The sequence below is a fragment of the Daldinia loculata genome, assembly GCF_022478755.1.
Source record: "Daldinia loculata strain CBS 113971 unplaced genomic scaffold F4817scaffold_60, whole genome shotgun sequence".
NCBI lineage: Eukaryota > Fungi > Ascomycota > Sordariomycetes > Xylariales > Hypoxylaceae > Daldinia > Daldinia loculata.
In genome coordinates, this window is record NW_026054914.1 from 167552 (window position 1) to 185748 (window position 18197).

At 47.9% G+C, this 18197-nt stretch overlaps 6 protein-coding genes across 6 annotated transcripts; 2 read left to right on the top strand and 4 right to left on the bottom strand.

The window, feature by feature from the left end:
* Positions 1-3: 3 nt before the first annotated feature.
* On the bottom strand, positions 4-1304 carry F4817DRAFT_348711 (uncharacterized protein). Its single transcript, XM_049304727.1, has 2 exons — positions 677-1304; positions 4-621 (listed from the first exon to the last, which is right to left on the bottom strand). The coding sequence occupies exon 2, from the start codon at positions 575-577 to the stop codon at positions 80-82; it is 498 nt and encodes a 165-aa protein (XP_049155547.1). The 5' UTR covers positions 578-621; positions 677-1304; the 3' UTR covers positions 4-79.
* Positions 1305-1799: 495 nt separating this feature from the next.
* On the bottom strand, positions 1800-3909 carry F4817DRAFT_348712 (Sec1-like protein). The gene is made up of 2 exons (XM_049304728.1): positions 2604-3909; positions 1800-2550 (listed from the first exon to the last, which is right to left on the bottom strand). The coding sequence occupies exons 1-2, from the start codon at positions 3741-3743 to the stop codon at positions 1912-1914; spliced, it is 1779 nt and encodes a 592-aa protein (XP_049155548.1). The 5' UTR covers positions 3744-3909; the 3' UTR covers positions 1800-1911.
* A 221-nt stretch (positions 3910-4130) lies between these two features.
* F4817DRAFT_348713 (uncharacterized protein) lies at positions 4131-6093 on the top strand. The gene is made up of 2 exons (XM_049304729.1): positions 4131-4264; positions 4345-6093. The coding sequence occupies exons 1-2, from the start codon at positions 4221-4223 to the stop codon at positions 5615-5617; spliced, it is 1317 nt and encodes a 438-aa protein (XP_049155549.1). The 5' UTR covers positions 4131-4220; the 3' UTR covers positions 5618-6093.
* Positions 6094-7292: 1199 nt separating this feature from the next.
* F4817DRAFT_319464 (uncharacterized protein) lies at positions 7293-8636 on the bottom strand (the record flags this gene model as incomplete). The annotated part of the gene is made up of 4 exons (XM_049301066.1): positions 7293-7778; positions 8009-8389; positions 8488-8531; positions 8588-8636. The coding sequence occupies 4 exons, from the start codon at positions 8634-8636 to the stop codon at positions 7293-7295; spliced, it is 960 nt and encodes a 319-aa protein (XP_049155550.1).
* Positions 8637-11278: 2642 nt separating this feature from the next.
* On the top strand, positions 11279-14897 carry F4817DRAFT_244685 (uncharacterized protein). The gene is made up of 3 exons (XM_049299089.1): positions 11279-13733; positions 13789-14198; positions 14251-14897. The coding sequence occupies exons 1-3, from the start codon at positions 11704-11706 to the stop codon at positions 14514-14516; spliced, it is 2706 nt and encodes a 901-aa protein (XP_049155551.1). The 5' UTR covers positions 11279-11703; the 3' UTR covers positions 14517-14897.
* Positions 14898-15675: 778 nt separating this feature from the next.
* F4817DRAFT_244624 (MBOAT-domain-containing protein) lies at positions 15676-18194 on the bottom strand. The gene is made up of 5 exons (XM_049299088.1): positions 17826-18194; positions 17723-17767; positions 17554-17653; positions 16458-17479; positions 15676-16376 (listed from the first exon to the last, which is right to left on the bottom strand). Exons 1-5 carry the CDS (start codon positions 17845-17847, stop codon positions 15901-15903), a joined length of 1665 nt encoding a protein of 554 aa, XP_049155552.1. The 5' UTR covers positions 17848-18194; the 3' UTR covers positions 15676-15900.
* Positions 18195-18197: the final 3 nt, after the last annotated feature.

An 18197-nucleotide genomic window follows, 5' to 3' on the forward strand; every position in this document is an offset into this window, starting at 1 on the left:
ATACGCAGTTGGCAAGGTACCTGTTTGATTATAAGCACTGAAATTATGTGACATCGATCAATCCCGCCACTTCATCATCCTACTGGGTGGGAGCAGCGCTCACCCACACCCATGCCATATTCCACGCCCATTGCCAATAGTTTATATATTGCAATAAATGTGGCTGACCTTGGAGATGTAGCGCACATTCTCCGAGATCTCCTTCGTTGCATGTATTTCCGCTACAGTTCCCGGAATCATGCTTGTGACCAACACCAAATTGAGTGGATGTATGCCTGTTCATACCGGTTAGGCTCTCATTGTTCGCGCCGTTCTGACCTGTCCGATTTTTATGCCCGTCCGTCCTGGAAACGTTTTTAGCGCCAAATTGGGCTGTCCCGTTCTTGTTCCCCTCGACTCTGTTCTGCTGCTGTAAACCTTGCTGGGAGGTTCTGTTGAAATTTCCTTGATTGAAATTCCAGTGGCCACTCCCATGTTGAAATACAGTATTGTCATTGCCTATGGCTTGGGATGTATGTCCCTGGGCTTCATCTGAACTGCGATAATAGGCAATGATCTGGGTGAATGTTCTGAACATTTTTGCCAAATATATGTTGAGAGCAAAAGCTAATTGTTGGAAACCTATTCCACAGTAAGTTAGCCTCATGATAAGTAGGGAGCTATAATGATACTATACAGTAGCTTCCTAATAAGTTACTCTGCTGTAGTGGCTATTGGTATCAAGCTGTTTTTTCAGGTCGAGTTTCATAGGGGAATACTGTTCGTCGAGCTCCAAATTTTCACAGGGGCGAAAAATAATGAGATCTATCATGCTTCTTTATATATATTAGGGCCTTAAGTATTTGTTGGCTATTAGCCGTAACCACTATCTAGGAAGCAGACAAGAATAGGTTGCTGTACTGTGTATAAAGCATAGGTCCCAACAGTGTGACCTAAGGTGGCCCCTTTCTGCGATTATACCATGATTTGACGAGTAACTTGTGATCAGCCAGCATGTGATGGCGACCATATGCATGTAACTCCTATCACAATCCCCTAGCTGTACATACCATGGTGCGAATACACCGGTCCGGGTTCCCCGCGCTTCAGACCATGATATTTCAAATGCCTATGAAAACGAATGCGGGTATAGCTTAGAATTATTATGTTCAGGTATATGCTATTCCAAACAAGACCAACCTACCCTACAAGGCGTAATAAAGTGCATATGAAAAGAGGAGAAGGATAATAAGCAGAGGCGATAGACTAGCACAGCTTGAGAAAATGTTAGTTCTCGGCGGTATTAGGTAGAATATTTGACATGATCATGCAACAGGGTCGCTTTGCCCATTTCCCCTCTTTTTATGTGACTACTTTCTTAAAGCAACCAACAGTCAACTCAGCCACACTCGGTTCGTCTCTCGGGGTTTCTAAATGGTATAGGCATAGCCGATGCGCGGCCCGAACTAGTCGGTGCCAAGCGGACCTTTCCCGTCCCAACAGACATACTAACCAACACCCATACATCTTTTATAGAAATTTTTAGTAAGTAGATCATATCGTCATATACGTATCTAGTTGAATCAAAGGGGGTGTACAGAGCCATCAAGCGGGCCTAATGGTCATAGGCCCGCTACCTCCACTTCTGCGGTTTAATATCAGGTAGCCTTGTCACGAACACACGAATATACGTCCCAGATGCGGGCTGATACCTAGCAGTGCACCAGTCAAGAATATAACCCTGAATTCGATTTACAGCGCAAGTGGCTAATCCCCAAGGAATGTGAAACTCATAAACTGGTATTTCCGTTAAAAACAATCAGTTATGACCCGCTCTCACACTATTAATCATGACATATAACTTCGCCCAGATAGCCTGCAGAGCCTCTAAGTTTCCAACGGGAAAAATTCTCGTATTAACTATTAGCCTATCTACCTTCTCCCAAGCTCCCTCCTCAACCGCCCCGCGGTTGTAGTCGGCGGCGGCTCCGGCCACGACGACACCGCATCATCAACCTCCTCAAGGAACGTAGCTGCGTTATGGATGTTAGTCCCACCCAAGACGACTCTAATGCCGGGCGACGAAGCGTTGATGCTAGCGACCGTCTTAGCCTCCTCGTACGTCGCGCCACCAATCACAAACACTATGATATCCTGGGGCTTGTCCCGCGTCGTGCCGCCGCCCTCTACAAACGGGTACTGCTGCTCGCGGAGCCGGCCCTTAATTACATTCTGCAGCGTCGTCTCCAAGTGCGGCGAGTGCTGCGTGTACACGTTCTCAACGCCCTTTAGCCCCTTTATGGCCCGTGCGCCCGAGAAGATACCCCCTGACTCGAAGATATCCGCGATGCCGCCGGCTGCCTGGGACTGCTGTAGGGAGTGGCGGTAGATTAGTAACTTCGCTACTAGATCTGCCTGTCGCGCAGGTACACCACCGGCTGCTGTTAGCAAGTCTACTAGCATAGCTAGCGAATTTGATGGGTGCTTTTCATATCGTAGTGCATACAGCGCCACGAGTCCGACCTTGTTCTCGGGCGTTACGGACGGGGACTGTATTAACCTCTGGACGTTCTATATAAAGTTAGCCCCTTAAGCCTTTCTGTTAAGGAATTAGGTTATTATACCCTTAAGTCGGTAGCGTGATTGTCGTTACAAGCCAAGCTTTGCTCGACCTCGCTGACCTCGAGCAAATTCTCGGCGCCTACTCGTCGGCTAAGTTCCGAGACCAAGGTAACGTGCTTGCTAACGTTTCCGGAGAGTTTTCTGAATTCTGGGTACTCCTCGATGAATCGTTTCATATCCGTAATTGACTCAATGTTAGCGTTGTTCTTCGTCTTGGACTGGTACTGCTCCACGTAATCTTTGATGTTCCCGCCGAGGTCGCCAAAATTTAAGTACATATTCTTCTTGAAGAACGGATCTTGGTCTTGCGATAGTACTATCTCTTTAAGTTCTGGACGGACATCTGGGACCTCGTCCAGGGTAACCCGTCCGTTGTGAATCCCGAGCAGCTGGTGTACCATGGCCTGGTATGTCCATTGATTGAGTAGTGGCGTAGCAGGATCCTCTCTCCGGTCTAGAATAAGAAGTATCGGCGGCGTGTCTACTTTCCTAAAATCGAATAATTGCTCCTCCTGGGTGATGTGATATCTCACTTCGGTGGCTAGTTTCTTAGCCAGCAAGCTATTCCTCTCATACCGGATGAGTGGCTTCTTCTTAAGCGACAGCAGGATAGCTATCAATCCGTCGGTAGTCCGCTGCAGCGAGTCGTGGTTCCATAAGTCCGGATTGCCGCTCCATATTCTCTGCTGTGGTAAGGTAAGATTGAGTGAAAACAGGTCTGGGTTGATAACGAGGTAATCGGCAAAGTGCTCTTGAACCTGCTTGACGACCTCGTGATCATCGGCTTCGGCCAATCTTTCTAATGACGACTTCTTCACGACGTTGCTGAAATACAAGTAGTATTCGCCGTACTTGGGGTCTCGTAGCTCATCAATTAGAAATTGGATGGAATCTGGGGATGGCCGGACAAAGCACAGACATCTCAAATGTCGCATCTTCTCTCGATTCTGGTTATCGAGTCGATCGGTAAGATAGACTTCATGATTAAGTAGAGACGATTGTGTAATGGCAGTAGAGACGATTGGTACTGTGTCCTTATCTAATAAGAGTATCTTCATCTTTGCGGATGGAGTCCCCGATGCGCTGTCCCCGGCCGATACCATCTTAGAGATGTAGCCGGAGACGGCTTGAACAACATCCATCTTGGTCGGCTCCGCAAGATGTTGCAATAGAAAGTATTCCTGAATCTAGGGTTATAGCAGAATTGATTTCAAATAAGAATCACATTTGCTTGCTCCTCAGTAAATGAATATGGTTGCAAGATCGCAAGGTTTCTAGTTGTCGCTTATAAGTTGTTGGTGGACGAATTAAAGGGAGGTTTAAGCTCATGCGGCTTAGAGGATAGATCGTCATTATAGCAGGGGTCTACTAGTGTGCGTTGTAAATGCCAAATGACGTTAACGTATCCGGTACTTGATTCCACTTATATATGCTTAGTAAATTGGAGTAGTGAGTACCTCCCCGATAAGATAAAGACTCAAGCTTATGCAGGACAGCTCTGAAAGCTGCTAGATTAGAAAAGTTTAAAGCTTCCATCCTCCCGCTTGAATCTCGCAATTGCTTCATTTTTAGATTGTTCAAGGTTTTTTGAAGTTTCTCTCTAGATGTCATAAGCCAAGATGGCTGCGGCTACGGACGTGTGTCCGATGAAGTCTGAACCGACGTAGGTGAACCTACTAATTTCCGATCGTTATTTATACTAGTTATATAATATGATAGTCTAACTTCATCACCTGGAAATAGCTTGTCGTTCACCCAAGGGCTCATCGTCGGCCAAATCTCCGTCGTACTCCTCCTAGCCGCATTTATAAAATTCTTTATATTCGGAGAAGCTCCATCGGCCGAAATAACGGCCTCCATGAGAGCTGCCGAACGTCGATCCCGTACCCTCGCCCACCGACAATCCATTCTTACTCTACGATCGACGACACCAACTACGGCGAGGCCATCCCTACCGCCAACGCTGAACAAGAAGAAATCGAGTATACTCCGGAGCCCGCCTACGCTTACGATAGGTTCCATATTAAATAAGACGTACTATAATGTCGATAGCCACCAGCCCGAGTCGCTGGATTGGTTTAATGTCCTTATCGCTCAAACAATCGCCCAGTTCCGCAGCGATGCCCAGCAGGACGACGCGATACTTACCTCCCTCACCAAGGCTCTCAACGGCACCTCGCGTCCGGGCTTTCTTGACGAGATCAAGGTCACCGAGTTGACCTTAGGCGAGGACTTCCCCATCTTTAGTAATTGCCGCATCATACCCGTAGACGAGGATGGTTTAAGCCTAAACACGGGCCCCAACGGGGAGAAGCGCTTCGATGCCAACAGTTCTCGGGCGAAGCGTGAGGGGTCGCGGCTGCAGGCCCGGATGGATGTCGACCTCAGCGACATGATTACACTAGCGCTCGAGACCAAGATCCTTCTCAACTATCCGAAGCGGCTAACAGCTGTATTGCCTGTCGCGCTCGCTGTCAGCGTTGTGCGCTTTAGCGGCACCCTAAGCATCTCTTTCATCCCGTCAAACCCCTCGCAGTCAACACCAACTATGATGGCATTCAGCTTCCTCGACGACTACCGCCTTGACTTCTCTGTGCGCAGCCTCGTAGGCAGCCGGTCGCGGCTACAGGACGTACCCAAGATTGCCCAGCTCGTCGAGTCTCGCTTACACCGTTGGTTCGATGAGCGTGCAGTTGAGCCCCGCTTCCAGGAAATCGCGCTGCCTAGTCTCTGGCCGCGCAAGAAGAACACGCGTGGCGGTGACGACCCTCTAGAGGCAGTCTCGACGGCGTCAAGCAGCATGGGCAAAGGCAAGGGCCGTGAAGTTGCCAAGGATGTCAGAGAGGAAGCCTTTAAAGAAGTTCAGGCTGAGGCCGCTGCAGGACAGAGACGTGAGCTGAGCCCACCTGATAGTCTGAGATACCGACGGGCTAGGGGTCGGGATGATGCCTCTAGTACAGGAGGATTTAGCATGCCGGGAAGTTTACCGGGAATGACACTTGATCTACCGACTTGATTCTAGCTAATCTTGCTGTTGCGGTTGTAAAATCGACGACATGGTCGAGATATCGTACCAAATATCAGGGCTCCACTCAAGCGACACCGGGCCGTGAGCTCATGGGAGGATGAGGCGACAGTACCCCGCAATCAAGGCAGTACGGTCAGATTGCAGTTATCTACTCCTTTGTCGCCTAGTGGGGCTGTCACCAAGTGCTGGGCAAACATTCCCTACGTGACCACTAGGAGGGGCGAAGCAAGCAGGCCGCTCGCCGAGTTAGGGGAGCCGTTAGGAAGCATCTTGTATGATTCAGCCATGTACGAAACGTAGAGAATGCGGGTTCAGTCCCATAATAGCTAGCTAGATAGCAGCGCTATGTATATCCCGTAAGCTACCAGTAGGTAGCTATACGTGTTGTATTAGATTGGTCGTTGCCAAATAGAGAAGCAACAATATCACGATGTATACCAGATATAATATACTTGAAGAAAAAACCAGTTTTTACAGTGTCCCTGAACCGGTTTGAGAAATATATGAACTTGACAAGTAGCACACTACCTAGAAGACTTCCATACTATCAGGCTTCAGCCAGGATTAGTTGCTAGATGGAAACTCTTACATTTTATATGATATTTAGCCCTGACGTATCTATCCTTCCGGAGAATAATGAATGTAAAATACCAACTACCTCTTGTAGACAAACGACCACCTACTCAGTTTAGATCTTCGACTATGCTCGCAAAGACCCGAACATAGACTAAACGAATTTGATCCAGATTGATATAATATATAAAGATAAGTGATTTGAATAGCTTCCAAACATACAACGTCGATATACGGGCCATGCTTAACTTACAAGAGAACAAGAGAGACTGCACTACCTCATAATTTTCCGATTACTAACTTCCTTATACTTGCCATTGCTCAGTCATAATTATAAGTCTTAAGTCCTTAGCAGGTAAATACCCGTATCAAACTAATATCTACATCTATAATAAGTCAATTTTATATAAAATAAAAGGCCGTTAAATCCAAGTTCAACGATTTTAGGACCATTTGTATTTTACAAGTTGATTTCAATTACCTCCATGTCAATTATATAAAACATATTTATCAATGCCGGAAATATTCACGCTTAGCCTAGAAGTAGATAGGTTTATAAACAAGTTTATTACTGACTTAGGAACTTAAATATGCAAAAAAGAGTTATAGGGTTAAAGGCTGGGGAGACTTTAATCATTTGATAATCCAGCTAGTAATTCGAGTATAGATTTGGTAGCAATGCCCTTTGCATGTCATCACAAGTACAAGTAGTTATCACTTATAACTAGTTGTTATATGTCTCTAGTTACCAAACTTAGCAAGCTGTAAAACTACGTCTTGCTACGTGGTAAACTAGGTGGTTTGAATCTGGGATTAGAATCGAGGGTGATAGCTTCGAGATGGGCTAAGTTTTAAGGATGTCGTTTGGTATAGATCATATTAGCGATCTCTTTGTGGTATGGAGAGTACCACGATATAGACAGAAAAGAAACCGAATATTTATGAATATTTATTTCATTATGATATCATTGTAATATTGCAAACTACTTAGCCACACTATTACTATATAAACAGTGTCACCTAGAATAGTTTGGTATCTGTATCATATACTCATTAAGATTCATCAGACTACAAAACTATCTAGCCATTATCATATATCAACGGAGACCAAAGCATTAGTACTCTCCGTGAGCAAGCCCAGGTTTCTATACCACCCCACTGCGCCAGCAACTAGAACTATATAGTAAACTACGGTCCACATAACATAAGGTCGATACGACTGCCCTCTCTCATCAATGACGACAGCAGGATAGACACGGCCCCAGACGCGAGGCAGACCCATGCAATTACAAAAAGCGTGGACTACGAAAACGGCTATTAGGCTACCGGAGCGCAGGAACAGAAACGTGGCATAAGCACCAAATAGTGTTGTGTAGCCGAGCTGCATTAAGGAACGCAAAAGCCCAAACATCACAGGTACTTGCGGATGCGTGATGCGAAATTCATAGAAGTGATGGAGATGCGCGAGCCCGAAGACTAGTGGCGAGAGGAAGACGGTGGTAGTCACAGAGGTCTGCGCCGCGAGCATAAGCGGCACGGAGGCTGAGCGGAAGAGAGCTTCTTCTGTGAAGGGGCCCTGCGATTGTTAGAATTTGCTTATTTGGAGCTTTCTAAACAATAAATAGGTGATGAACGGGATTGAATCAGAGTTGCACAGAGTGCTATTGTATTGTCCTCACTGACAGGTCTTGAGTCTGCTCAGAAACACGGACCAATGTTTCTCATCATGATGTAAGGGAATGTGGTTTGGCTAACTCGGTATTGTAGCCTTTGGATTGTATGAGACAAGATATATATGAAACTTACCGCTACGATGTTACGCCAGGTCGTCAACTCACCGAAGAGATCAGATAACGGCTGTAAAGATAACCAACCTCGCCATCCTTCGTCGACAACGAGACGTTCGTACAATGGTCCAGCGAAGAGGATAGCGGTGAGCAGGAGGCACTTCGCCGTCTCCACGAGGCCGAGGGGCCAGTAACCTAGCGTATGCAGGGCCTCGGCTGTCGTAGCCTGACCCTGCGACGTTAGGATCACAAAGGTAATGATAGAGCACGCGATGCAGGTCAGTGAGACCGAGGCTATCCGCGCGCGGATCACAGACGGCGCGTCCCGCGATAGAGTACGAGATGGCCTGGTAGTGGGTGAAAGGTAAAATGGTACCACGTAGATGAGCGTGTAAATTACCTAGCTACCAGTCAATACCTCAAGTGCTTCTTTTTCTGCCCGATGCTAAACGCTCGTGGGAGAGCTGCGTCTAGCCGCATGCACAGTTGGGGACTTACGAGTAGGAAGACCGCGGTTCCGGTGCTGATTGGTGGTGGTTTTGCTGGCGCGGCTAAGTTAGAGAAATGTAGTCGGTAATATGGATTAGGTGGTACTTACGTTGTTCCTTAGCGAAGTAACGGGTTATGAAATTTGGTATCGAAGGCATCTTTGACTGGATACTGGTTTTGTACCAGTGTTTTACCTGTAACCTATTCGGAGTAGCTAGAATGACGTTTGTGAAACCAATGAGAAGCTCAAGATTAGATGACAAGAAAAACGACTCCGAGGTCTGCAAAGCTGACAAAGCTTTCGACTATTCTTGCTTGTTCTTTTACTCTTCGATAGCTTTAACTATGTCTTAGACAAGCCTTCAAGCATAAATTGAGATTCCCGTAAACACAAGGATGAATGAATCGTCGGGTCGCATGAAAGAAATGATCATGCTCGATCGGATTATGCCTTAAAGAGTGGGTGAAGGTGTGGCACGCAGGAGATTGACTCTGCCTTAACCCCTTGACCTGGTCGAATTCTCCGACTGCCGACTGAAGAAAAACTTACGACAGCTCAAAAGTCAAAGTCCACGTGAAACGACGACATAGTTCGTTGTAATATCCGATCTTCTGCAGGAAATGAAACCGAGATTGGGTAAATGCTCGTTTACCTTATGCCATGAGAAAATATACGGCTGGTTGAGCTGCTTCCTCGGCACCTGTTGGCGCTTCAACCTGCAGGAAGCGTCTCGTCGACCTACGAGATGGTAGTGTAAGCGCGAGCGGCTCTTGAATCCCGTTAAGCCATGGGTTTCAACGGGTTTGAAGACAAGACAGACGCCGTATCAAGGCTGCAGGAGGTCGTCCTTATATGGATGAGAGGGAGAGAATCTCTGAAAATCTACTGCATGTTCGACGTGTGCATACATATTTGTTTGACCCTCTAAGAAAAAATGGGAGCTAGTAAAAAAATTTCAATTCAGGTACGTATGTAGTGTACATCACATCACGTACCTAGCTCAATGGAGTAGCTAGGGGGTCCCTAGTTGGCTAGCTGCTAGCAGCCTCAGTCCACTTATTAGCCCCGTCAATTGGATCATACAGTATATATAGCGTCGTATAGCACTGTCACGCACGGTCTTTCAGGAGCTCTCCTGTGGAGATAAGACGCAATACCTAGGTACATACATAGATACATCGTATCAGTGGCTTGCAAGGACGATTCGTGGCTCCAGTAAGCATCCAGTTTACGAATTAAACGTCGCATCGCTGCTATGTATCTCTTTCATTAGTCGCTTGAATTCTAGAATGGTCGGCAGATGACCGAATACTAAAATAACCCTTTTCAGCGACGAATGGGCTATTAAAGGGAAAACACGAAATGCACGCGCTTATCAGTTATTTCGCGCCAGCCTTTTTTTAATAGGCGGGATACGAAATGCAGAGTACCTAAGTACTACATAAATCGTACCAGTAAGATGGGGCTACATGGACAAATGAAAGGACTTGAACCGGAAGTTGGAATAATGTGGTCTGCAGGTTCCGTTGCTAAGCCACGTTCTTCTTTCTTTCTGGCAGTTCTGGCCCATGCTTAAGGTTCTGTTTCCTTTTTAGCATTAGACCAAAGCTCCTTAGCCGTCGGAATTTTCAGTTGGGTCCTTGATCTTTGGTTTTACTAGGATTCCAACCCCAGACTAACCAGATCTCGGCCAATTGCACCTTGCTATGGCCAACGTCTAATTTACCATGTACACAATCTCTTCACCGATCTTTTCCCCTTGCTCAAAATTATTGACCTTAGCTGTTTCGTACCTATGCTGCTATGCTGCTATGTTGGTATGGTAACAAGTGTCTCTGTCTCTGTCGGGTCAGTATGGCCACGATGCGACCAAGATGTCGAAGAAGAGAGAAAAGAAAACTTCCGCCTGGATGGGAGAGTATTATGGCGGGCGTCTTCTGAGACGATGCTAACTTCTTGGTTAGATTTTAGTGACGAATGGCTGGCTGACGGTTTGCAGATGATGGGTTGTAGTCCCCGGCCTCCGCAGTAGCCTTCAGACTGCAACTGTGGTAGGCTTTCTCGACCGCTTTTGTCCACAATTCTTTTTAACCTCATTTCAACCTACATCTAGACATGCATACGTACTGTACAAAAATGCTGCAGGCGGATGGATCCTAGCTCCGCCGTTGGGCAACGGGCACGGGATTGTACTGGACGACAAAGAAGCACCAGAGACCTTAGTGGCATCACACATCGCTATTGTCTCTCTGGCAGTCTGGTAGCATCTCCTTATCATTTTCCATCGTAAGAATGGAATCTCAAGATGTATGTACACATTAGTGTACGCGGTGAGATGCCAAGCGATGCGGTACATGTGCGACTCCTTGTCCATGTCAGCCTTTTTCCCTAGGCCGGTTTTAGTACTAGGGCTCCGTGAAGCTTCTCCTTGGTCTTGGTCTTCTCCAGCGCTCCCTTCGGCTTCTATGCCCGCGCTGGCTCGATGGAACCCTGGACGCTCCCTTTCGGCTGCATTGCATAGCTTTCTAGGTAATATGCAGCCGCCTTTAGATAGATGACTCCAGCCGCTAGCCAATCGATCGTCTACTCGGCACTCCGGGGCACCTTTCAAGAAATAATACCTCTTCTTGCCCGTCTTCTGACAGCTTCGCTGCTTTTTGTCATCCCGATCTCGTTTCTTCCCCGCGGATGCGTGTGTGTGTGTGGTCTGTATGTAGTGTAGGAATTATCTTTTGGGCCTCTCTTTGACGACCCGTCCCACTCCTTTCTATTATTATTCCTCTAAAGATCCAAACTAAAGCTTGTCTATGTGACGCTTGTCCACAACGTCCTTGCCTGGATTCTTTGTTACGCTATCTTCATAGCGATATAATATTTCTACGAACTTCACGTCTCTCTTTGACATCCTTGGCTACTCTTTAGTCCCTCGGTTTTCTTTATATTTTATTTATTAATGTCCTACACTGCTCGCCCGTCTTTAACCACGATCTCCGTACCGCTCGGAAAATACACTCGCTATTCCACTCGCTTACATAGTATACACTACTCGAAACGAAGTTTTACGTCGAAATATACGTCGCCTGTTCCCGGATCTGCATATAGCATCACCGTTTACGTAAATCGTTATGGCCTTTGTCGAAACACTTTTATAGCCGCTGGACTTAGGTAATTTTTGATTTCTCGCGACTATTTCCCGCATCGTCGGGCCACGCCCGTAATTGAGGATGTCTTCGACTTCGTCATCGTCAACCCGGTTGCCGAGGACGCCGTTGCACGAGAGGTCGGACTCGGAAAACAACAATCTGCAAATTCGCATGGTCCCTTACTCGCCGCCTAGGCCTCTCGATGAAGAAGATAGTAGCAGGTTGTCTCACGCAGACGAACAAGTTGGGGAAGAAGAAGATGACGATGTTCAGAGCACAACCGACTCGGCAACTATCGCAACACCAAGAACGCCGAAAGCCACGATCCATAGGAGGCAAGGTCATGGCGCCGATTCACCACGTTCGCCATCATTTTCGACACCTATCTCACCATTAGCTGGGATCATGGGTAGCGATGTTTCAGGGTCGAAACTCGCTTCTGGCTCAGGTGGTGTTGAACACACTGCCCCACAAACCCCTGTCATTAATAGGGCTTCATATGGAAGCAATATTAGACGTATTAATCCCCAATCGCAGCCATCACCATCGCGCCACGATGACGGACCTTCGAGGCCACGGAGAGGAACGGTATCTAGACGAGAAAATTACATCAGCGTACACTCAGACAAGACTTTTTCAATCGTACTCAAGTCGACAAACCCGAACCTACGCCATTCAGACAGGTCGGGATCGACTGTAAAATCGCCTCCGCTCTCTAACGTCTCTACCAACGTCTCTACTATCAGCTCGCATGAAGAAAGCTCGTTTGACGCATCTACCGAAGATCGTCACGGCTCTCCATTGAGCTCTGCGCTCGAGCGCAGCATCTCGCCTAATACATCAGGCTCCCCCTCCACAATCACAGCGTTACCGGAAGAACTGGTCGAACCTTCGCCCTGGAATTACCGCATGGTTGGTGGCTTGCGTAAAGTTCCAATTACTTCCGATCCCAAAGGCAAGGGCAAGCAGAGAGAACTTTCGGAATCTCCCTTACCACCATTACCGGTAACGACCACCCCGTCGCCGGAACCTTCGTCTCCGCTCGCGACGAAGCAATCATTTAATTCCGAACAGACCGCCTCGACGATCGAAGAGACCACGAACTACAAAGTTGTAGGTCGTAGTTCTCCGCCGCTACCAGACACGGCAAGCGTCGAAGTCCCGTCTTCATCTAGTAGTGCGAACTACAAAATTCTCGGGCAATCATCCCCGGCCCGGACTCTTGCCTCGACCGTTGGCCCTGCAATCGCTGACACTCCAGGAAGCAAGAACTACATCGTTTACGACGCCTCCTCATTATCATCGTCGAGTACCCCTTTCCGCGGACACCGTTACCATCGTTCCGACGACAGCTCCCAACGCAAAGTGCGCGAGAGGTATTCGCAAGAAAGCCTCCTCGTGCCTCCGCTTAGACCGCACAAACGATCGTCATCTGAAAGCATCGGCTATTACAAGCAGCAGTCGGGAGAAAATCTTCGGGGTCGAGCAAACTCGTTCTCGTCTCTTTCGAGTATAGTTAGCCACGATACTGGGTCCCTTTTCACTGGTTCCACCCCGAACGTCGTTCTTTTACACCACACGCCTTCCGCCTCGTCTATCCCGCAACCTACATGGGCAGAATCGTCGAGTGCGGCGCAACAGAGAGCACAGATGGATACGCATCAATGGAGCTCACAGCTCTCGACTGTGATGTCTGAGTACGAGGGTAGCAATCCTGGCTCTCGTGGCGCTTCTGCCGGTTCTATGGCGGATCGGGTCAGCAGTCTTCTCGGAAGCAGGGACAGCAGGCATATGCGCAGTATTTCGTCGTCGCTAGTTCTAGATAACTTGGAAACCCGATTGTCGCATTCGAGGTCGCATTCCCAAAGCGATTCCTTAGATCGCCTGGGACCTGTTCATTCGAGAGGAAGAGAACTACCCACTTCGTCGCCTCGGACGATTCGAGACCACGATGAGCACGGCGACGGATTAGCAGATCTCCAGCATCTCCAACACAGATCGTCCCGAACTCGTCTCGGCTTCTCTAGACAAGCTTCGGATAGAAGTCTCCGCTCCAGCGTGAGCTCGCGTGCCGGAAGTTTAGTGGCCTCCTCTTTCCCATCTTGGGCAAGGTAAGATATTCAAGTAAAAGACTAAAAAGACTGTCATTACTAATAACTATTCTAGGCTCTACTACAGTAGTCCAGACAGACGTTGGCTCGCGCCGCTTTCCAGGTCACCTTCCGATGTTAGCGATGCCCCGACGAGTCCCTGGATAGGTGGTGGATCGCCATCTCATGACCAGTACGCCCAGCCTATTTACAACCCACGTCGTCGACCGAGGGATGTATCCGATCCCCGGAGCCAGCAAACGGAAGATTCGATGGAGATCGCACCGGTTGAAGCCGGCGACATACGACGAGCTCCCAAGAAGAAGTCCTCGAGCCTGTGGTCGCCACATCTTCGCCAAGATACCCGCGCTAGTAATTTTAGCATGTGGAATACGCCCTCCATCACCTGGTCTGCCGACAGCGGCATGTTTGGGAAGCGCAATCTCCAAGTAGCTCTCTTCGTAATGGGATTTCTATTTCCCTTTGGTAAGTAAATTTTATACAGGTGGATTTTGCAATTGCTGACTTGGGATAATAGCTTGGATGATTGCAGCTTTCTTACCGCTTCCCCCAAAGCCAACGCTCGCCATGGAAGAGCGTGCTTATAGTACGACTCAGTTTCCTGCTTCGGACCAGGCGGAACCTCCCCAAGGACGAGTTGTTCTTAACGACGACGCCCGATACCAGAGCGCGCGATGGTGGAGAAACATAAATCGTTTCATGGCCGTCGCGGGACTCATAATTGTCGGTGCGGTTATCGCTCTCGTCGTGGTGGGCGTTCGGGAAAAATGGGGCCGATCATGACAACGACTCCTACACGCTCAACCCATAACTTACAACCCCGATATCTTTCTCTATTTTTTATCCTCGAAACGACGAACTATGATCCTTTTTTACGTAATATGTAATCACGATCTCACGAGCCATGCGGCTGCACATAACCACCCATCTTAAGACGATTCCGGAATAACACCCGATATCATCATTCTCACCATCTTTTTATATTCTCCGCCGCCACATATTCGTCCGTCTTCGCACTTTCTTCTTCACGCTTTTTCAATTTTACGAATTTTGTATACCTTACGATGAACTCTTAACGATATTTCCCTTCGATCGAAAACCCCCTTTTTTATATTTTAACTTGTACTTTTTGTAGAAAAATTAGACGGGAGCAAACGGGACATGATACCCTTGAACCAAATTGTTTGCTTTGGAGTCGGGTCGTACGGAGTGTCTGGAGAATGAGACAGCCTCCTCTGGTACGCGTTTTATTTGCTTTCTTGTCGGCGCGGTTGCTTGGCCGTTTGGCTAGCTAGCTACTGAGGTAGTTTTGGGGTTGGGAGTTGGTACGAGGGATGAGGGAAATGAGGGTTTTACTTCTTGCTGAGGGAGGCGTTTGTCATGGGTTGATATGAGACGAGGAGGAAGAAAAAGTTTATAACGGTCTGCGGAATGGAGAAGGAGCAAGATTCGCAGATGAGTTAGGTTACGTTACGTTATGTTACGTTCGCGCCGGGTATCTACAAATACCCGAGCATTTCGAGTAGGGAAGGGAAGGGAACTCACTAGGTACTGAAAAGGTTCAGATTCGATGCCGTTACGGATATCTGCGTTATAATGTCTTTCACGCCTGGTTTTATTTTTTTAAAGCTAGATAGTTGTAGACGGAGACGTACGAAATCACGCCCGCGATGACGAGATCTTACGAATTGAAAAGTCATTTTTGAGAACTGTATCATTCTTCTGCTTATGCTTTTGAAATTGTGATTAAGTTATAGTGAATTTATATATAACTATTGTATATAAAACTATGGTGATGGTAAATTACTGGTATTGCATTATGTATAAATGTCTATCTACATCTTCCTCTTTCTCATGTTCAACTATAGTCTTTCGCTAGAGATATTGCTGATGCTCTCATTCTATCTCGTCTCATCGCATCCTTTCATCCGTTGCGCGACATACTTCCCACTTCACATGAGCTGATCATTAGTATGCCGGCCTGCTTCCGGACTCCTTAGTAGCCAAACAAGGATTATAGACCGCCAAACTTGATCATGCCACTTGAATTCCACTCTTACTACATAGTACCATGGTTGATATCTCCATTAGCCTCGAACCCACTCCACACCCGACCATTGATCGATCTCGGCATTAAATTTCTCGGGGAGTCGACCGTAAGAATAAATCACAATTCCTTCTTCCCCTCGCGACTCCTGTTCTGATCTGTCTTTCCATCAACATCTTTCCTCACCCTCTCCACCTCCTCTCGCAACTCCTGCAACGCCTCATCAATATCCTTACCCGGATCCGCACTAAGGCCCAGTACCGGGCCGGCCGAACTATCTGCGCTTGCGGAGCGGGACGTCTTACCGCTGCTGGTGCCGCGGCCGCGCGTGCGTTCCTCCAGCATTCGGCGGAGCTGAGATTTAGCTGGAGATGCGAAGAACGCTAAGCTAGCGCCCGTGGTGATTATTGCATAGAAGTACACGCGGCTCCAGGCGCGGAGGGAGTCGTCTAAGCGTAGGAGGATGAAGGGGGATACTGCGAACGAGAAGGTTGTTTGTGTCGCTATCCACGACACTATGTCGTAGTATTTTTTGCTGGGAAGTGGCTTCTGCGTGGCTGGGTCAAGGAAGAAAGGTCGTAGGTAGCGGCGATAGTCTAAAAGGCTTTATTAGTCGAATTTTCTAGGGGGAGAGAATAGGAAAGGGAGATCAAATTAAGAATAAAAATGTGACGTACTCTTTGCGGCTGTCTGGATGAAGCTAGCAAGGACAAATGAGAGGTAGTACCCTGGGTAAAAACCGTGCCAGAACGCACTGGTCACAAAAGTGGCCATGCTGGCGCGGAAGCCTGGTTTCTTATTTCGCGGTGTTACGCGGAGGTAGACGTAGTAACGTAACCACTTGTTAGTGTTCATATTCCAGTTCTCAAGATAGGCGCGGCTGTTTTGTGCCAACTCTACACCCCACGGGTTGATATTCTGTAGTCGGTTCCATGAGACTTTACCCGTCACGGGATCTACGCCATTGAAACCCAGGCCGGCCAAAATACACGAACCCTCTGCCAGGGACCACACGCCGTAGTACTTACAGCGGGCGGTGAAGCCTACCATATGCATAATCAAAACGCGGCGTAGGAAGCCTGCTGCAGGAGAGCGGTCCTTGAGGAGGGCTTCAGGGCCGTACCATTTGCTCAAGTTCAAGAAGATCCAAATCCACCCGAGACCGCTCGCCAATTTCAACATGGCGGGCGTACCACTCCTTGGAATCTTGCGCTTCTTCCTGGTGGGTGGCTTCTTGGCGGGGTCGATAGTGGCCGGGACGTCAAACATAGAACAGTCGATCCAGGCGCGGTACTCGTTATAATCGAAGGCCGGACCAGTCAAGAGTCCCGGGAAAAACAACACATATCCGGCATAGTCTAGTAGGCTGGGAAGCTTAACTATTCTTCTGCTCTTCTGAAAGTCGCTGAGCTGGTCCTCGGGTAGGGTGCCGTCCGCCACGTTCCAAGCGAAAGCAGATAACTTTATAACAAGTACCATTTGCGCACCGGTAATGTCAACTCCGGAAGGGTTACCATCGAACTGGCGACTGAGCTGGTTTACAGCCATGTGGCCCATGAGGAACACGAAGGCCATCCATGGCATGTAGGCGGACGTTCGTAAGTAATAGGTGAGGCCATATGTGACGGCGGATGAGATGAAGAGGGTTCGAACGCCGACCCATAGCGAGAATAGGCCTACGAGATAGAACAGCCCTCCGCTATTCACTAATAAGCAACTGATTTCTTTACGGCTCTGTTACGAGGCAGCGCACGATCGGGGAAGTGTTCGTACCCTATATTAAATAGATTCTTGTATTCGGGGCGAGCATCTGGCACACGCTTCAAGAGGCCAGCAAGCGGGTAAGAGGCGAGGAGGGAGAATATGAGTTTGACTATATATTCACCAATCTTAGCAACCTGTGAATAGAAGATAGACATCAAGTCGGGCGGGTATAACCTACGCTCATCAGGAGAAGCCCCCACCACTCCAGACAACCACTCGAACGCTACATAAAAGTCAGCGCGATTGATCTCCCAAGAGCAACAATACCTAGGTAGCCATACGTATATTAATGTAAGGAAGCATCCTGTATGTACGCAATCTGTCTATCTCGATAATCGATCATAACTCCAGGATATCGAGTACGGGGTAGAGTCTGGTCTTGAAGAACGGAGGACAGGTAGGAATAGAGTCGGAATTGGAAACGAGAAGCAAACTATGCTACGTGCGTAACGGCTACAGACATAATACTGTAGACCTGTAATAAGCTCAGCTTAAGTGCCGGACGAGTGAAGTTAAAAAGAGAGTCCCACAACTATAACCGGACACTTGGAAAATACAAGGTTTTGAATGGGTCGCAGGTTTGCGATTTTGCAAGTTGCAAGTTTGGAAGCTTTGTTCAACTAAGCTAAGAAAGCTAAGAACCCTGAAAATGT

Coding starts and splice junctions, on each gene's coding strand:
- F4817DRAFT_348711 (XM_049304727.1), bottom strand. CDS start 577: ATGTTCAGAACATTCACCCAGATCATTGCCTATTATCGCAGTTCAGAT.
- F4817DRAFT_348712 (XM_049304728.1), bottom strand. CDS start 3,743: ATGGATGTTGTTCAAGCCGTCTCCGGCTACATCTCTAAGATGGTATCG. Junction 2,551..2,603: donor ATCACGCTACCGACTTAAGG/GTATAATAACCT, acceptor AACTTTATATAG/AACGTCCAGAGGTTAATACA.
- F4817DRAFT_348713 (XM_049304729.1), top strand. CDS start 4,221: ATGGCTGCGGCTACGGACGTGTGTCCGATGAAGTCTGAACCGAC. Junction 4,265..4,344: donor CCGATGAAGTCTGAACCGAC/GTAGGTGAACCT, acceptor ACCTGGAAATAG/CTTGTCGTTCACCCAAGGGC.
- F4817DRAFT_244685 (XM_049299089.1), top strand. CDS start 11,704: ATGTCTTCGACTTCGTCATCGTCAACCCGGTTGCCGAGGACGCCGTTG. Junction 13,734..13,788: donor TCTTTCCCATCTTGGGCAAG/GTAAGATATTCA, acceptor TAACTATTCTAG/GCTCTACTACAGTAGTCCAG. Junction 14,199..14,250: donor GGGATTTCTATTTCCCTTTG/GTAAGTAAATTT, acceptor TTGGGATAATAG/CTTGGATGATTGCAGCTTTC.
- F4817DRAFT_244624 (XM_049299088.1), bottom strand. CDS start 17,847: ATGCTTCCTTACATTAATATAC. Junction 17,480..17,553: donor AAGAATCTATTTAATATAGG/GTACGAACACTT, acceptor ATTAGTGAATAG/CGGAGGGCTGTTCTATCTCG. Junction 16,377..16,457: donor CATCCAGACAGCCGCAAAGA/GTACGTCACATT, acceptor AAAGCCTTTTAG/ACTATCGCCGCTACCTACGA.